Source organism: Carcharodon carcharias, chromosome 15 (genome assembly GCF_017639515.1).
Source record: "Carcharodon carcharias isolate sCarCar2 chromosome 15, sCarCar2.pri, whole genome shotgun sequence".
In the NCBI taxonomy this organism is placed as follows: domain Eukaryota; kingdom Metazoa; phylum Chordata; class Chondrichthyes; order Lamniformes; family Lamnidae; genus Carcharodon; species Carcharodon carcharias.
Window position 1 is genome coordinate 80882684 of NC_054481.1, and position 16396 is coordinate 80899079.

General features: G+C 42.2%; 1 protein-coding gene across 9 annotated transcripts in view; it reads left to right on the forward strand.

Annotated features, from left to right (window-relative positions):
• The first annotated feature begins 477 nt into the window (after positions 1-477).
• The window catches only part of LOC121288216 (katanin-interacting protein), a 145751-nt gene continuing 129832 nt past the window's right edge, over positions 478-16396 (forward strand). For 6 of the 9 annotated variants that reach the window (XR_005945331.1, XR_005945332.1, XM_041206663.1 and 3 more), the window contains exon 1: positions 478-610. Coding sequence is in view for 4 of the 9 variants with exons in the window: in XM_041206663.1 (XP_041062597.1) it covers positions 604-610 (7 nt within the window). In the remaining 5 variants the exon portion in view is untranslated. The remainder of the gene's footprint in view (positions 611-16396) is intronic. The other 3 variants (XM_041206667.1, XM_041206669.1, XM_041206670.1) reach the window with 2 other exon arrangements.

Genomic DNA, 16396 nt, shown 5'->3' on the forward strand with positions numbered 1-16396 from the left:
GGAGGTTGGGGGATTTTTTGCATAGCTGGGGGTTTGGGGGGATTTTCTTGGGTGGTTGGGGGATTTGGGAGGATGGGCGATTTTTTTGGGTGGTTGGGAGTTTTGGGAAGGAGTTTGGGGGATATTTTTGGGTGGTTGGGGTTTTGGGAGGGTGGTTGGGGTTTTTCGGGGGTTTGGGGAATTCTTTTGGGTGGTTGGGGGTTTTCGGAGGTGGTTGGAGGATTTGTTTGGGTAGTTGGGGGTTTTGGGGGGAGATTGAGGGTTTGGGGGATTTTATTTGCAGTGGTTGATGGTTGGGGGTTTGGGGATTTTTTGGGGAAGTTGGGGGTTTGGGAGATTTTGGGGGGGAAGGTTGGTGGATTTATTGGAAAGTTTTGGGGGAGAAGTTGTGGGACTTTTTGGGAAGTTGGGGGGTTGGGGGATTTTTTGGGGAGGTTAGGGCTTTAAGAGGTCCTGACCTCTCACTCTGCTCCTGATCCCCCGAGCAGCGGATGCGAGTAGCGATTGGCTGGCTGCGAGCGGAAATTCAATGTGATTGGCTGTTGCCGCCGTTACCTGCACCAAGCGAGAGTGGGAGTGGGGAGAGCGGAGAGAGAGGAAAAGATGGAGGGTGAGTGAGGGGCCGGGATCGGGGGAGAGAGAGAGTGAGTGAGGTGTTGAGGATGGGAGAGGGATCGGTGCTGTGAAACCGCTCTCCAGCGGCCCCGCACCGAGAGAGCCTAGGCCCCCTGATTCCCGGCTCCTGGCTCACGGCTGGGCCTCGGGCCGTTGCGGAGTGAGGCGGGACCTAGACCTCTCGCTGTCCCCGGGCCGGGCTTCCTGTGTTTCCCCCACGCTTCCTCCGTTGCTATGCTCACAGTCAGTCTGGCTGTGGCTGTGTTATTGGCAATGACAGGGAGATTGTGAAGTCTGACAATCTCTACAACTACTTTCAGCAAACTCACTCTCCCTGGTAATTGTAAACATCACTCAGTTTTCATCCAGGCTGAGCTCTAATCATCAATCATTCTGCTTCAGTCTCAGTTCTTTCAGCCAAATTCAGTTTGATATGGGACTGTGCTAGGATATATTTTTGGCATCACTAAGGAAATTGGTATTCTTTAAAAATAGGCAGCAAAGACTTGCATTTGCGTAGCACCTACAATGTTGTCAGATATCCCAAGGTGCTTTACAGAAACATTATCAAACAAAATCTGACACAATCACCTAAGGAGACATTAGGACAGGTGACCAAAAGCTTGTTAAAGCAGTAGGTTTAAAGAGAGGGGTTTAGGGAGGGAATTGCAGAGCTTTGGGCCCAGACGGCTGAAGACATAACTGCCAAGGGTGAAATGATGAAAATCAGGTTTCCAGAAGAAGTCAGATTGGAGGAACACATGGACCTTGAAAACCTTTGGGTGAAAGAATTTTACAGAGATCGGAAAGAGTAAAGAGACAGACGGAATTGAAAATAAAGGATGTGAATTTTAAAATCGAGGTGTTGTCAAACCAGGAACAAATAAAGGTCAACGGGTTCAGGGATGATGGGTGAATTGGAGTAGGTGCGAGTTAGGACACAGAAAAGTGTTGTGGATGAGCTCAAGTTTATGAAGATTTCAAGGCAGACTGTCGCAGACTGTACAGTGTGACCTGACACTAATTCATATTCACGAGTGCAGCAGCCTTATAGGCAGGAGTTATACTGTTGTATGATATTAAAGAAAAAAGTCTTAAGCAATTCAGAGGTAATTCTGGGCCAGGGTCATGGAAGTGTGTAGCACAAATTGAGACCAATTGTTCCTGTTGGGTCTTTGCGAGAGTAATCCAAAGCTAATATCAGTGCCTTCTACTTTCCCCGTAGCCTCATCCGCTTCAGATATTGACCTAATTTTCTCTTAAAAGGTGCAGTGACCTCTGTCTCAGCTGCTCCAACAACCCTCAGTGTAAGAAAATTATTCCTAACCCCTCTTCTCTCTCTCTCAGTAATCGTTTTATTGATTTTTATTTTTATTCATTCATAGGATGTAGGCCAACATTTATTGCCCATCCCTAATTGACCTTGAGAAGGTGGTGGTGAGTTGCCTTCTTGAACCGCTGCAGTCCTTGTGGTATGGGTACACCCAGAGTGCTGTTAGGGAGGGAGTTCCAGGGTTTTGACCCAGTGACAGTGAAGGAATGGTGATATAGTTCCAAGTCAGGATGGTGCATGGCTTGGAGGGGAACTTCCATGTGTCTGCTGCTCTTGCCCTTCTAGATGGCCCTTTCCTGTCACTGACTTGCCAACCCGAGGAAATCATCTTTCCTTGTTCAGTTTATCAAAACTTAATCATTTTAATAATCTCTTAACTCTCCTTTTTGTCTTCTCTGCTTTCATGAAAATAATTCCTGTGTCTTGAGTCTCTTCTCAAAACTATGGGTTCCCATTTCTAGTTTCGTCCTGGTGAATCTGTGGCTTTAGTACTCCTATAATTGAGTATTCAAAGCTGCATACAATACTTGGTCTGTCCCTGATCAATGTTTTGTATAAATTCATCATTACTTCTTCATTATTGCACATTGTGCCCATTCCTATAAAATCCAACATTCTATTGCCTTTATTGTAAATTAACATTTTAACTCTTCGACCAGGTTTCACCTCAGTTTTCTATAATTAAGCAAATAGAAGCCAAGTTTATGCAACTTGCTTCTGTAATTTAACACTTTAGCCCTTGGTATCATTCTGTTGAATCTGCTCTGTCTTCAAAGTCAATATATCCTTACTGCGGCACCCATGGTTGAACACGGCACTTCCAGTAGGGCCTGATCCAGGGTCTATACAATGGAAGCATAATTTTCTTCCCCTTTGTATTCCAGCTGATTTGAGATAAAGGCCAATATTAACCACCTTGATATAAAAACAGTGCTGGAAAAACGCAACATCTTTGGAGAGAGAAACGGAGTTAACAGTCAAATATGACTCTTCAGACTTGAAGGGAGGTATTAAGTATGATGGATTTTATGCTATGGGGGGAGAACGGCGATAGTTTCCCTGGTCCTCACTTTCTATCCCACCAGCCCCCACATTTAAAGGATCGTCCTCCATCATCTGGAGCATAATGTGACGAGCAAACGCATCTTCACCTCCCCTCGCCTGTCACTATCCTGAAGGGACTCTTGCCTCTCTGACACCATGGTGCACTCCTCTGTCAGCCCCAACCTCATCTCCATCCCACTGCACTTTCCCATTGCAATCGCAGGAAATGAAACATTTAACTTTTTACCTCTCCTCACTGTCCAAGACCCAAAACATTGCTTCCAGATGAAGCAGCGATTTACTTGTACTGCTCCCAATTTAGTATACTGCATTCGCTGCTCATGATGCGGTCTCCTCTGCATAGGGGCAGACTGGCTCTGCTCAGTCCACGAGTATGAACCCAACCGTCCAGTCACTTGCCTTTTTAATTAACTGCCTTGATCTCATGCACACATTTCTATCCTCAACTTGCTACAGTGTTCCAGTGAAGCCCAAAACAAGCTGGAGGAAAAGCACCTCATCTTCCGATTTGGCACTTTACAGCCTTCTGGTGTTCAATAACTTTAGACCATGAGCTTTCTCCTCCATTTTGACTTGTTTTTCCCTCCCGTACCAGTCTGTATCTTGTTTTCACGTTTTTTGCTTTCAAACAGAGCTGTTTACTGGTCTGCCATTAACACTTACTTTGGACCACCAATGTTTAGTTTCTTTACTACAACCATTACCATTTCCTTATTTTCTATTTATCCATGACATCTTTGTTATTTAAACACTCCTGCCCTCTAAGATATCCCAGAACTTCATTTTTGTTCTACCTCCCTATCCCCCAACTCTTCCACCAGCATAAAACCCATCACTTTTCTACCTCCTTTCAGTTTCAAACAAAAATCATATTTGACACAAAGCATTAACTGTGTTTCTCTGTCTGCAGATGCTGCTAGACCTCTAGAGGTTTTCCAGCATTTTGTTTTTATTTTCAAATTTCCAGCAATCAAGTATTTTGCTTTTATTATAGTCATCTTGATTGATTTTTCTAGCTTTTAGTGATTTGTCTACTTGGATTCCCAAAGTTCTTTATTCTTTTGTAGTTCCTAGTTTCTCACCAATTGTAAAGATTTACCTTGGCTCCAAAGCCAATGGCCTCACACTTGCCCACATTTCAACTCTTTCATTATTTTCTCCAGTCACTTAATCTGTCTATATCCTTATGCAGCTTATTGCGCTATTGTTGACATGTGCAAACTTGGAGGTGCAATTCTCTGCTCTTTCAGCCAAGTCAATGTTAAATATGGTAAAAAGTTGAGGGCCCAGAATATTTCCCTGGGGAACACCACTTGTCACACCCTAACAGTCTGAGTCTGCCCTTTATACCAAGTGTCGGTTTTCTGCCTTCCAACCAATTACAAATCTGTCAAAAGCCTACCACCAAATCTGTGTACATTTGTGCCAATAATCTTTTGTGTGGAGTCTTATCAAATGGTTATCAAATCCAAATAGATAACACCCGTAGAGGCCACCTTATTACTGAGTTTCTCAAAAAAAAATTTGATGAGATTAGTAAGACATGATATTCTCTTAACAAAACTGTGTCGGCTCTCTCTGATCAGCTGATTTTTTAATCAAATTCTCAGAAGCTCTATCCCTAATGACACCTTCTCCCCAACTGACAAAGTTACAGGCCTGAGGTTACCTAATTTCTTTCTCCTCCTTAAATAATGGAGTAACATTAGCAAATTTCCAATCTAATGGCTTAATTACTGAAACGTATTGTGCCTTAAAGTTTTTTGGGAATGCTTCTGCTTTGAGTGCAATTGGAAAATAGTGCCCCAAATGTGCATATAATTATGCTGGTTAGGTTAGGCTTCAAGTTTCTGCTGAAATTCATATGCTTATTCCGTGATGCATGAACCAGTGCAGTGTATCCGAGCTTCATTTTCTTTCTCCTTTCCATTAAAAAGTAGTCTTTGATGTATGTAAGGGTGGTAACCTGGGTCAGTTTTACTAGTACATTGGAAAATGAGTTTATCCTCAAAAGTAAGCATTCTTAAGAAATATCTAGCCCTCTACCTGTGAATAACCTCATTGAAAATCACTGGAAATAACGATAGCAGAAACTATATTGAATCAGTTAATGGTTTTGTGGTTTACACTAGTTAATTCATTAATAAATTAAATACTTTTAAATTTGAGAAAGCTTTTACAAATGGCTATTGTCATTGTCTGTGTGCCTAAGAAAATGACTGCAATTTGCAGATCCTTTCTGAATTCCTCAATTTTGATTTGGGGCAATGGCCAAATTTGTTGATGGAGCCTGATTCAACCGAATTGAATCTTGAACCAATGTAAAAGATCATGAAAAACATGAATGCAAATGATTTAGGGCGCACCTCACTTGAGTTTGAAATTCCACAATGTTTTACACTCTTTCAGTGGATTCAAGATATTAAGGGGAGCAGATAGGATAGACAGAATTATTTATGATCGATAGAACATAAGAACATAAGAAATAGGAGCACAAGTCGGCCATTCAGCCTCTCAAGCCTGCCCCACCATTCAATAAGATCATGGCTGATCTGCCCCATGCCTCAACTCTGCTTTTGTGCCAGCTCCTCATCATAGCCCTCAACTCCCTGACATTTCAAAAATCTATCTACCTCCTCTTTAAGTACTTTTAGTGATCTAGCCTCCACAACTCTCTGTGGTAGAGAATTCCAGACATTCACTACCCACTGAGAGAAGAAATCCCTTCGCATCTCAGTTTTAAATGAGTGTCCCCTTATTCTGTAACTACGTCTCCTAGTTTGAGATTCCCCACTAGTGGAAACATCATCTCAACATCTACCCTGTCAAGCCCCCTCAGAATCTTGAACATTTTAATAAGATCACCCCTCATTCTTCTAAACTCTAATGAATAAAGGCCTGACCTGTTTAGCTGTTCTTGATAAGTCAACCCCTTCATTCTAGGAATCAGCCTAGTGAATCTCTTTTGAACTGCCACCAATGCCAGTATATCCTTTCTTAAATACGGGGTCCAAAACTACACAGTGCTCCAGGTGCGGCCTCACCAACACCCTGTACAGTTGTAACAGGACTTCCCTGTGGTTAAACTCCAATCCCCTAGCTAAATACAGGCCAAAATTCCATTTGCCTCCTTAATTACTTGCTGCACCAGCATGTTAACTTTTTGTATTTTATGCACAAGAACACCCAGATCCCTCTGTGCTGCAATTTTCTGGTGTGTCTCCATTTAAATAATAATCTGCCTTTTGATTCTTCCTACCAAAATGCTTGACCTCACACTTTCCTATATTAAACTCCATCTGCCAAGTTTTTGCCCACTCACTCAACCTATCTATATCCCTTTGCAGAAACCTCATGCCCTCCCATTTATTTTTGTATCATTAGCATATTTGAATGCATTACACTCTGCCCCCTCCTCCAAGTCATTAATATAGATAGTAAATAATTGAGGCCCTAGGACTGATTGATACCTGTGGCACTCCACTATTTACCTCTTTCCAACCTGAAATAGATCCATTAATCCCGACTCTGTCTTCTATGTGTTAACCAATCCTCAATCCATGCTAATACATTATCCCCAATACCATGAGCTCCTATCTTGTGCAATAATCTTTTATGTGGCACCTGATCGAATGCCTTCTGGAAATCCAAATACACTACATCTTTCCTTTTATCAACACTGCTTGTTTTTTCCTCAAAGAACCCTAGCAAATTTGTCAAACGTGATTTCCCTTTCACAAAACCATGTTGACTGTTTGATTGCGTTAAGCTTTTCTAAATGTCCTGCTATTTCTTTCTTAATAATGGACTCTAGCATTTTCCCAATGACAGATGTTAGGCTAACTGGCCTAGAGTTTCCTGCTTTTTGTCCCTCCCTTCTTGAACAGGGGCATCACATTAGCGGTTTTCCAATCTGCTGGGACCCTCCCGGAATCCAGTGAATTCTGGAATATTTCGACCAGTGGCCTCACTATCTCTGCAGCCACTTCATTTAAAACCCTTGGATGCAGAGCATCAGGTTATGGTAACTTGTCTGCCTTTAGTCCCATTAGTTTGTCAAATACTTTGTTCCTTGTGATAGAGACTGTTACAAGGTCTTTCCTTCCATGAGCTCCTTGCTTCTCAGATATCTTTGGGATGTTTATAGTGCCCTTCACCGTGAAGACCGATGTAAAGTATTGGTTTAAATTATCTGCCATTTCCCTGTTCCCCATTATCAATTCTCCAGTTGCATCTTCCAAGGATCCCATGCTCACTTTATCTACTCTCTTTTTATATACCCGTAGAAGCTCTTGCTGTTTGTTTTTATATTTTTTGCCAATTTACTTCCATTGTAAATTTTCTGCCTCTTTTTTAGCTTTTTAGTCATCTGTTGCTCCTTTCTAGAAAATTCCCAATCCTCTGACCTGCCACTAGTTTTTCATCCTTCTCATCGAGTCCTTTTTTTGGCCAGGATAAATTTTTGCTAAGCGTTATGAAATAATATTTGCTTAAGGGAGTCTGTATCTGAAATATCTGCTTAGGGAGTTTAAGACTATGGGGCATTGTCTAAAAATTAAAGTCAGACTTTTCAGGAGTGAAATTAGGAAACACTTCTCCACACAAAAGTGTGGTACAGGTTTGGAACTCTTTTCCGCAAATGGTTGGGTATGACTCCTGCAGTGAAGAGATTTCCTATTGACTTCAATTTAGCTAGGGCTCCTTGATTGCCACGCTGGATTAGATACTGTCAAGAGTAGTCACTGCTGCCTCACGTCTGGAATGCAGCTCTTTTGTCCATATTTGGACTAAGGCTATTATGAGGTCAGACCTTGTGGAACCCAAATGGAGCATTGGTGAACAGATTATTGTTGTGTAAGTGTTGCTTGATGGTGTTGTCAGTGAAACCTTCCATCACTTTGTTGATGATTGAGAGTAGACTGATAGGGTGTTAATTGGCTGAATTGAATTTGACGTTATTGTGGGTAGGACATATCTGGCAATTTTTCAAGGTCGGGTAGATGCCAGTGTTGTAGCTGTACTGGAAAAGCTTGCCTAGGGGTGCATCCAGAGGTACATGTCTTCACCATGACATCAAGGTGTTGTTGAGTCCTGTAACCTTTGCTGCATCCAGTGCATGCAATTGTTTTTGATATCATGAAGAATGAAACTAATTGACTGAACACTGGCTTCTGTGATGGTGGGGATGTCAGGGGGAGGCCAATATAGCTAATCTACTCAGTAATTCTGGCTAAAGATTGTTGCAACTGCTTCAACCTTGTCATTTGCTCCCATGCTTATTCTTTTGACTTTTTTGAATGCTGTTCTAAATTTTGAACATTTAGTTTACGAATACTCCAAAGTCTCTTTCTATTTCTTGTTTTGCAATTTCAACACCATTTTGTGAATGTTTCTGTTTTTCCACCCTATGTGTAGTACTATGCAACTGCTTGAGTTAAATTTAATCTTCTATTGTTCTATCCACATACATATTTAGCTCAACTTTTAATTTTATTTTCTGCTTCAATTTATCTTCTAATTTTCATTTGGTAGAATTTGTCAACATAACTAGCTCCATTGATTTTCTGAATCCAGGTTATTGATGTAAATTAGAAACACTGATGTTCTTAATGCTGAACTCCGGTGTTGCCTGCTGATTTAACTTTGAAGATCTGGTGTTTCTACTCTTTAACTATTTTCTTATCCATTCCCAAGATTTACTGTAATTCCCTACTGCTTTTAGCATAACTAATAGCATTTTGTGTAGAGTGTTGTCAGACGTATGTATTTTGGAAATCTTGGTTAGCAGGTTTTCCACAGTCCATCTGAATTGTCACTTTCCCAAAGTAGTTGAGGATTTTCTGTTTTTGAAGTTGTACTAACTGCTATTTACAGATAAGACTGTTTTCCTCTGATAATTGATTCCATTGTTTTACACAGCATTGAAGTGACACCAAAGGATGTATTGTTTAAACTATGTCTATTTTGTCACATTTGTTTTGAACATGGACCAGATTAATCCATTTTCAGTGTAATGGTATATGCCCAGTATACAATGACTCCCTCATAATGATTATAATAAGGGGGAGACGTGATGTAGTGGTAATACTGCTGGCCTAATAAGCCAGCAACCCAGGCTAATGCTTTGAGGACATGGGTTCAAATCCCACCATGGCAGCTGGTGGAATTTAAATTCAATTAATAAAACCTGGAATATAAACGAGTCTCAGTAATTGTGACCATGAAATGATCACTGTTGTAAAGATTCATCTGGTTCGCTAATGTCCTTTAGGGAAGGAAATTTGCCATCCTTACCTGGCCTGGCCTACATGTGACTCCAGACCCACAGTTCAAGAGCAATTAGGAATGGGCAACAAATGCTGGTGGTGTCAACAACACCCATGTCCATGAAAGAGTTAAAAAAAATTCTGTTTGTAACAAAAATAGAAGCGTGCATGAGCCCACTTGGGGGGAAGTTTGGTAAGATTTACTGGGATATCTGCTATCCTAGTGGTACGGAGATTGCAGCTTGGTGGATGCCTTTATACTTCTGCAGCATTTCTGCTGCTCTCCTAGCTGACTTCTGTGTTGATTTTTAAATGGCTTCTCTTCCTTAACACAAAGATTAAAACACAACGGTACAAGCTGTCTTACTGAATGGCCAGATATTACTAAAATATTCCTACATTCAACAGTTGGGTACACTTCAAAACTACCACATTGGCTGTAAAGCACCCTGAGATATCCTGAGGTTTCGAAAGGTGCTCTATAAATGCAAGTCTTTGTTTTCCTTTAGTTGTTTCAAATCTGCAAAACAATATACTAGACTGGGATTCTGGGTTAGCAAATCATTTTTGGGCTAGAATCAGCTCAAAATACATTTTAAGATTACCCATGTCCATCTGGATGCTATTCTTGAGAGGGGGGAAATGGTCACAAAGTTTGAGGATGTAGGCTAAAGAAGTATCACTTTTTTTTATCTGCAGCTGTGAATGTTTTCTAGGTTGTTTTTGGCACAATTTTAACTTGTTTCCACATGTTTTTGTATTTATCCCAGTGAACTCTTTCACTAAAAGTGTTAGTAAATGAAATGTTTCCTCTTCATTTCACTTTTATTTTGCTAATTTATTTATGCTGGTTTAATTTGATCTTGCTGATTTGAGGTATGTCTTTTGTCAATTTTCAACATTATTCCACTTAGGTTGTTTTACTTGTTCACCATTGAAGTGTTGTTCACCTCTTTTCAGAATAGTTGTCACGAACCTCTCCTGAAAAAAAAAACTATCCTTGGCTCATCTGCCCTTAAGCTACTGCAGTCATGTCCATCATCTTTTCCTCTGAAGTCTTTGAATGTATCATTGTCTCCAAAAACCATGCCCATCCTTCCACAAATACAAAAGCAAAACCCTGCAGATGCTGGAATAAAAACACAACGTGCTGGGAATACTCAGCAGGTCAGGCAGCATCTGTGGAGAGAGTCAACGATATCATCTTCCTCCAATGTTTCTCCTCAAGGTTGCCTATCTTAATAAGGTTACTTTCACTTGGTTCCATTCTCTGCTTACAATTTGATAGATAAGTATCTCCAGCAATGCCTTCTATCCCTGTCCCTACTTTGTTCAACTCTAGAGTCCTCTGAGGATCTGTCCTTGGGGCCCTCATTTCCTTCATCTGCATGAAGACACTTGGTGACATTATCAATAGATAAAGGGACAGCTTCCATGTGTACACTAACAATACTGAACTCTACCTTTCTCGACCCCTCCATTACTTCTGTTCTGTCAGATTGTTTGTCTAACATCTAGTGTTGGATGAATTTCAATTTCTTCCAGTTAAACATTGGAAAGATTGAAGCCATTGTCTTTGGTCTGCCCAGCTAAGTCTGTAGCATTACCTAGATTTCTCCTTAGCTACTCTCTCAGGTTGAACCAGAGGATGCAGAACCTCAGCACCTTAGTAAACCCTGAGCTGAGCTCCTAACCCCTTATCCTTTCCATCACAGAGACTGCCTACTTCCACTTCCGTAACCGCATCTGCATTGACCCATCTGAAACTTTCATTTGTTCCTTTGTGACCTTTAGATACAACTATTCCATTTTCTTCCTGGCTGGCCTCTCATCTTTCTCCCTTTGTAAACTTTAATTCATCTAAAATTTTGTTGCCCATATCCTAGCTTGCACTTTGTTTATCACTCCTGTTTTTGCTGACCTACATTGGTTCCTGGTACCCCATGGTATCCTGGTCTCCAATTGAAAATACTCATCCGTAACCTCTTCCAGCCCCAAAACCCCACAAAGGGTCTTGGCTCCTCTGACTTGGGCGTTTTGTGTTTCCCTGCCTTCATCCCACCATTGATGGCCTTGCTTCTAGGTTCCTCACTCTCTGGAATGTGCCCCCAAACCCTTCCACGTCAATACTTACCTCTCGTCCTTGAAATGCACACCTTGAGGTTTAATCTACTGGGTTTGTAGTGACCTGTCAGTCAGTTTAAATAACAGAATCTGCCTGAATCCATGAATTTTCTACCTTTTATTGTAGCACAATATGGCTGGTTATGAATATACAAATTAGAAACAGGAGTAGGCCATTCAGCAAAGAGAGCCTGCTCCTCCTTTTGACAAGATCACGGCTGATCCGATTGTGGCCTCAACTCCACCCTTTGACTCCCTTGTCAATCAAGAATCTAACTCAGCATTAAATATATTCAAAGACCCTGCCTCAACCGCTCTCTGGGGAAGAGAAGTCTACACACTGGTGATCTTGTGAAAGGAAAAAAAATTCTCCTCATCACTGTCTTAAATGGGAGACCCTTATTTTTCAACTGTATCCCCTAGTTCTAGTCTATCTCACAAAGGGAAACATCCTTTCAGCGTTCACCCTTTCAGTTCCCCCCAGGGTCTTACATGTTTCAATGAGATTGTGTCTCATTCTTCTAAATTCTGTGATACAGGCCCAATCTGTCCAAATTTTATTCATAAAATAACTCAGTCATCCCAGGGATTGTCATGTGATCCTTCTCTGAATTGTTTCTAATGCTATTATATCTTTTCTCAAGTAAGGGGGCCAAAACTGTACACAGCATTCCAGATATATGACTGTAGCTGTAGTTCTATTCAATTGTAGCAAAACATCCCTGCTTTTATATTCCATTCCCCTTTTCAATAAACAACAACATTCCCATTTGCCTTCCAAATCACTTGCTGTACCTGCATACTATTTGTGATTCATGTACCAGGATACCCAGATTCCACTGTTACATAGAGTTTTGCAATCTCAATCCATTTAAATACTATACTGCTTTTCTATTCTTCCTGCCAAAGTGGACAAATTCACATTTTCCCACATTATACTGCATCTGCCAATTTTTTGCCCACTCACTTAACATTTCTAAATCCCTCAGCAGACTCTTTGTCCTCCTTACAATTTACTTTCCTACCTATCTTTGTGTCATTCACAAATGGCAATCATACATTCGGCCCCTTCATCCAAGTCATTGATATAAATTGTAAATAGATGAGACCTCAGCGCTGATGTGATCCCTGTGGCACTCCACTGGTTACAGCTTGTCAACCTTAAATGCCGCATTTTTTTTTACTAAATTCATGGGAGGTGGGCTTTCCTGGCTGGGCTGGCATTTATTGCCCATCCTAGTTGCTCTTGAGAAGGTGGTGGTGAGCTGCCTTCTTGAACTGCTGCAGTCCACGTGTAGGTGTAGGTATATGCATAGTGCCGTTAGCAAGGGGGTTCCAGAATTTTGACCCAGCGACAGTGAAGGAACGGCGATATATTTTCAAGTCAGGATGGTGAGTGACTTGGAAGGGAACTTACAAGTGGTGGTGTTCCCATCTATCTGCTGCCCTTGTCCTTCTAGATGGTAGTGGTCGTGGGTTTGGAAGGTGCTGTCGAAGGAGCCTTGATGAATTCCTGGAGTGCATCTTGTAGATGGTACACGCTGCTGCTACTGTGATTTGGAGTTGGAGGGAGTGAACGGTTGTGGATGTGATGCCAATCAAGCGGCTGCTTTGTCCTGAATGGTGTCAAGCTTCTTGAGTGTTGTTGGAGCTACACTCAATCAGGCAAGTGGGGAGTATTCTATCACACTCCTTACTTGTGCCTTGCAGATGGTGGACAGGCTTTGGGGAATCAGGAGGTCAGTTACTCATCACAGGATCCCTAGCCACTGACCTGCTCTTGTAGCCACAGTATTTATATGGCGAGTCCAGTTCAGTACCTGGTCAGTGGGGGAATTCAGTGATGGTAATGTCATTGGACATCAAGGGGCGACAGTTAGATTCTCTCTTGTTGGTATGGTCATTGCCTGACATTTGTGTGGGGCAAATGTTACTTGCCACTTATCAGCCCAAGCCTGGATGTTGTCTGTTTCAGTATCTGAGGAGTCGCAAATGGTGCTGAACATTGTGCAGTCATCAGTGAACATCCCCACTTCTGACCTTATGATGGAAGGAAGGTCATTGATGAAGCAGCTGAGGATGGTTGGACCGAGGACACTACCCTGAGGAACTCCTACCATGATGTCCTGGAGCTGAGATGGCTGATCTCCAACAACTACAACCGTCTTCCTTTTCAATAGGTATGACTCCAGCCAGTGGAGAGTTTTCCCCCTGATTCCCTTTGACTCCAGTTTTGCTGGGGCTCCTTGATGCCACACTTGGTCAAATGCAGCCTTGATGTCAAGGGCAGTCACTCTCACCTCATCTCGGGAGTTCAGCTCTTTTGTCCATGTTTGAACCAAGGCTTTATTGAGGTCAGGAGCTAAGTGTCCCTGGCGGAACCCAAACTGGGCATCAGTGAGCAGATTGTACTGGAACAGCTTACTAGGAGTGCAGCAAGTTCTGGAACACAAGTCTTCAGTGCAATTGCTGGAATATTGTCAGGGTCCATAGCCTTTGCAGTATCCAGTGCCTTCAGTCGTTTCTTGATATCACGTGGAATGAATCGAATTGGCTGAAGACTGGCATCTGTGATGCTGGGGACCTCTGGAAGAGGCCGAAATGGATCATCCACTCGGCACTTTTGGCTGAAGATTGTAGCAAATGCTTCAGCCTTATCTTTTGCACTGATGTGCTGGCCTCCCCATCATTGAGGATATTTGTGGAGCCTCCTCCTTCAGTAAGTTGTTTAAATGATCACCACCATTCACGATGTGGCAAGACTGCAGAGCTTAGATCTGATCCGTTGGTTGTGGAATCGCTTAGCTCTGCCTATCACATTTATCCCTACTCTCTGCTTCCTGTCAGCCAACCAATCCTCTATCCATGCTAATTTGTTACCCCCCTGCATCTTGTGTAGTAACCTTTGATGTGGCACCTTATGCCTTTTAAAAATCCATGAACACCATCCAACAGGTTTCCCTTGATCCACGTTACTTGTTACTTCCCCGAGGAATGCTAATAAATTAGTCAAACATGATTGCCCTTAAACAAAGCCATATTGACTCTGCCTGATTACATTGTGATTTCTAAGTGCCCACTATAACCTCCTTAATAAGAGCTAAATTCTGAGAGATGTCCAGTCGGGTAAAACCGGAGGCAAAGGGCATGCCAAGGCCAAGACTCGCTCCTCCAGAGCCGGGCTCCAGTTCCCCGTCGGTTGTATCCACCGGCTGCTGCGCAAGGGTCACTATGCCGAGCGGGTCGGGGCCAGAGCCCCCGTCTACCTGGCCGCCGTCCTTGAGTACCTGACGGCCGAGATCCTCGAGCTGGCCGGCAAACCGGCCCGGGACAACAAGAAGACCCGCATCATCCCCCGCCACCTGCAGCTCGCCATCCGCAACAACGAGGAGCTCAACAAGCTGCTGGGCGGGGTCAATATAGCCCAGGGTGGGGTCCTGCCCAAAATCCAGGCTGTGCTGCTGCCCAAGAAAACCGGACACCCCAGCAAGGTTAACACCTGAAGGACCGACACCCGAAAAACATAACCTCCTTAATAATAGATTTCAGCAATTTCCCAATGATAGATGTTAAGCTAACTGGCCTGTAGTTTCCAGCTTTCTGTCTCCCTCTCTTGAATAGAGAAGTTACATTCACTATTTTCCAATGTGATGGGACTCTTTCAGAACCTAGGGAATTTTGGACAATTAAAACCAATGCATCTACTATCTCAGCAGCCACCTCTTTTAAGACCCTGAGATGAAGTTGATCAGGGCCTGCGCTCTTGTCAGCTTTTAGTTTAATAGTTTTCTCAGTATCCTTTCCCTGGTGATTGTAATTGTTTTAAGTTCCTCTCTCCCTTTCATCTCTTGAGTTACAAATATTTCTCGGATGTCTTCTACAGTGAAAACAGACACAAAATATCTGTTCAACGTTTCGACCATTTCCTTATTTTCTGATGTTAATTCTCCCAGACACTCTGTCTAGAGAGCCCACACTCACTTTAGTTACGCTTTTCTGTTTTGAATACTTGTAGAAACTCTTGTCTGTTTTTTATTTCTAGTTAGCTTTCTCTCCTTTGTTCTTTTTTTGCCATTCTTTGCTAGCTTCTAAATACTGTCCAATCTTCTGACCTATCGCTAATCTTTGCAGAATTGTATACTTTTTCTTTCAATTTGATGCTATCTTTAACTTGTTTAGCTATCCACGGATGGTGCATTCGTCTCCTAGTCTTTCTTCCTTCCTGGAATGTATCTCTGCTAAACGTTCCTAAATAGCTCCTTAAATGCCTGCTGCTGCATCTCTACTAACTTACCCTTTAACCTTTTTTCCCAGTTCACCTTGGCCAGTTCTATCTTCATACCCTTGTAGTTGCCTTTATAAAAGTTTAAAACACAAGTCTGAGACCCACTCTCCTTCAAACTGAATGCGAAATTCAATCATGCTATGAGCACTGCTACCTAGAGGCTCCTTTACTATGGGGTCATTAATTAATCTTGTCTCGTTGCATACTACCAAGCATAGAATAGCCCGCTCTCTGGTTGGCTGTAGAACCTTTAAGAAAGTGTCTCGAAAATGCTCTATGAACTCTTCTCCCACATTACTTTTGCTGATCTGATTCATCCAATTTATCTGTAGATTAAAATCATCCACGATAAATGTAGTGCCTTTCTTAAAAGCCCCCATTAATTCTTCCCCATTCTACAGTTTAGTTACTGTTAGGGGGCCTGTAAACTACTCCCACAATTGACATCCTTACCTTTACAGTTTCTTATCTGTACCAAAACTGATTCTACATCTTGACCTTTAGAACTAAGGTCATTTCTCATTATTATGCTAATGTCATCCTTATTAATACAGCAACTCCATCATCCTGCCCTAGCTTCCTGTCCTTCCGATATGCCAAGTACCCTTGAAATATTGAGGTCCAGCATTGGTCATCCTGCATCCATATCTCTGTCATGGCTACCAGGTCATACCTATTTGTTTCTGTTTGAGTTGTTAATTTTTCTAT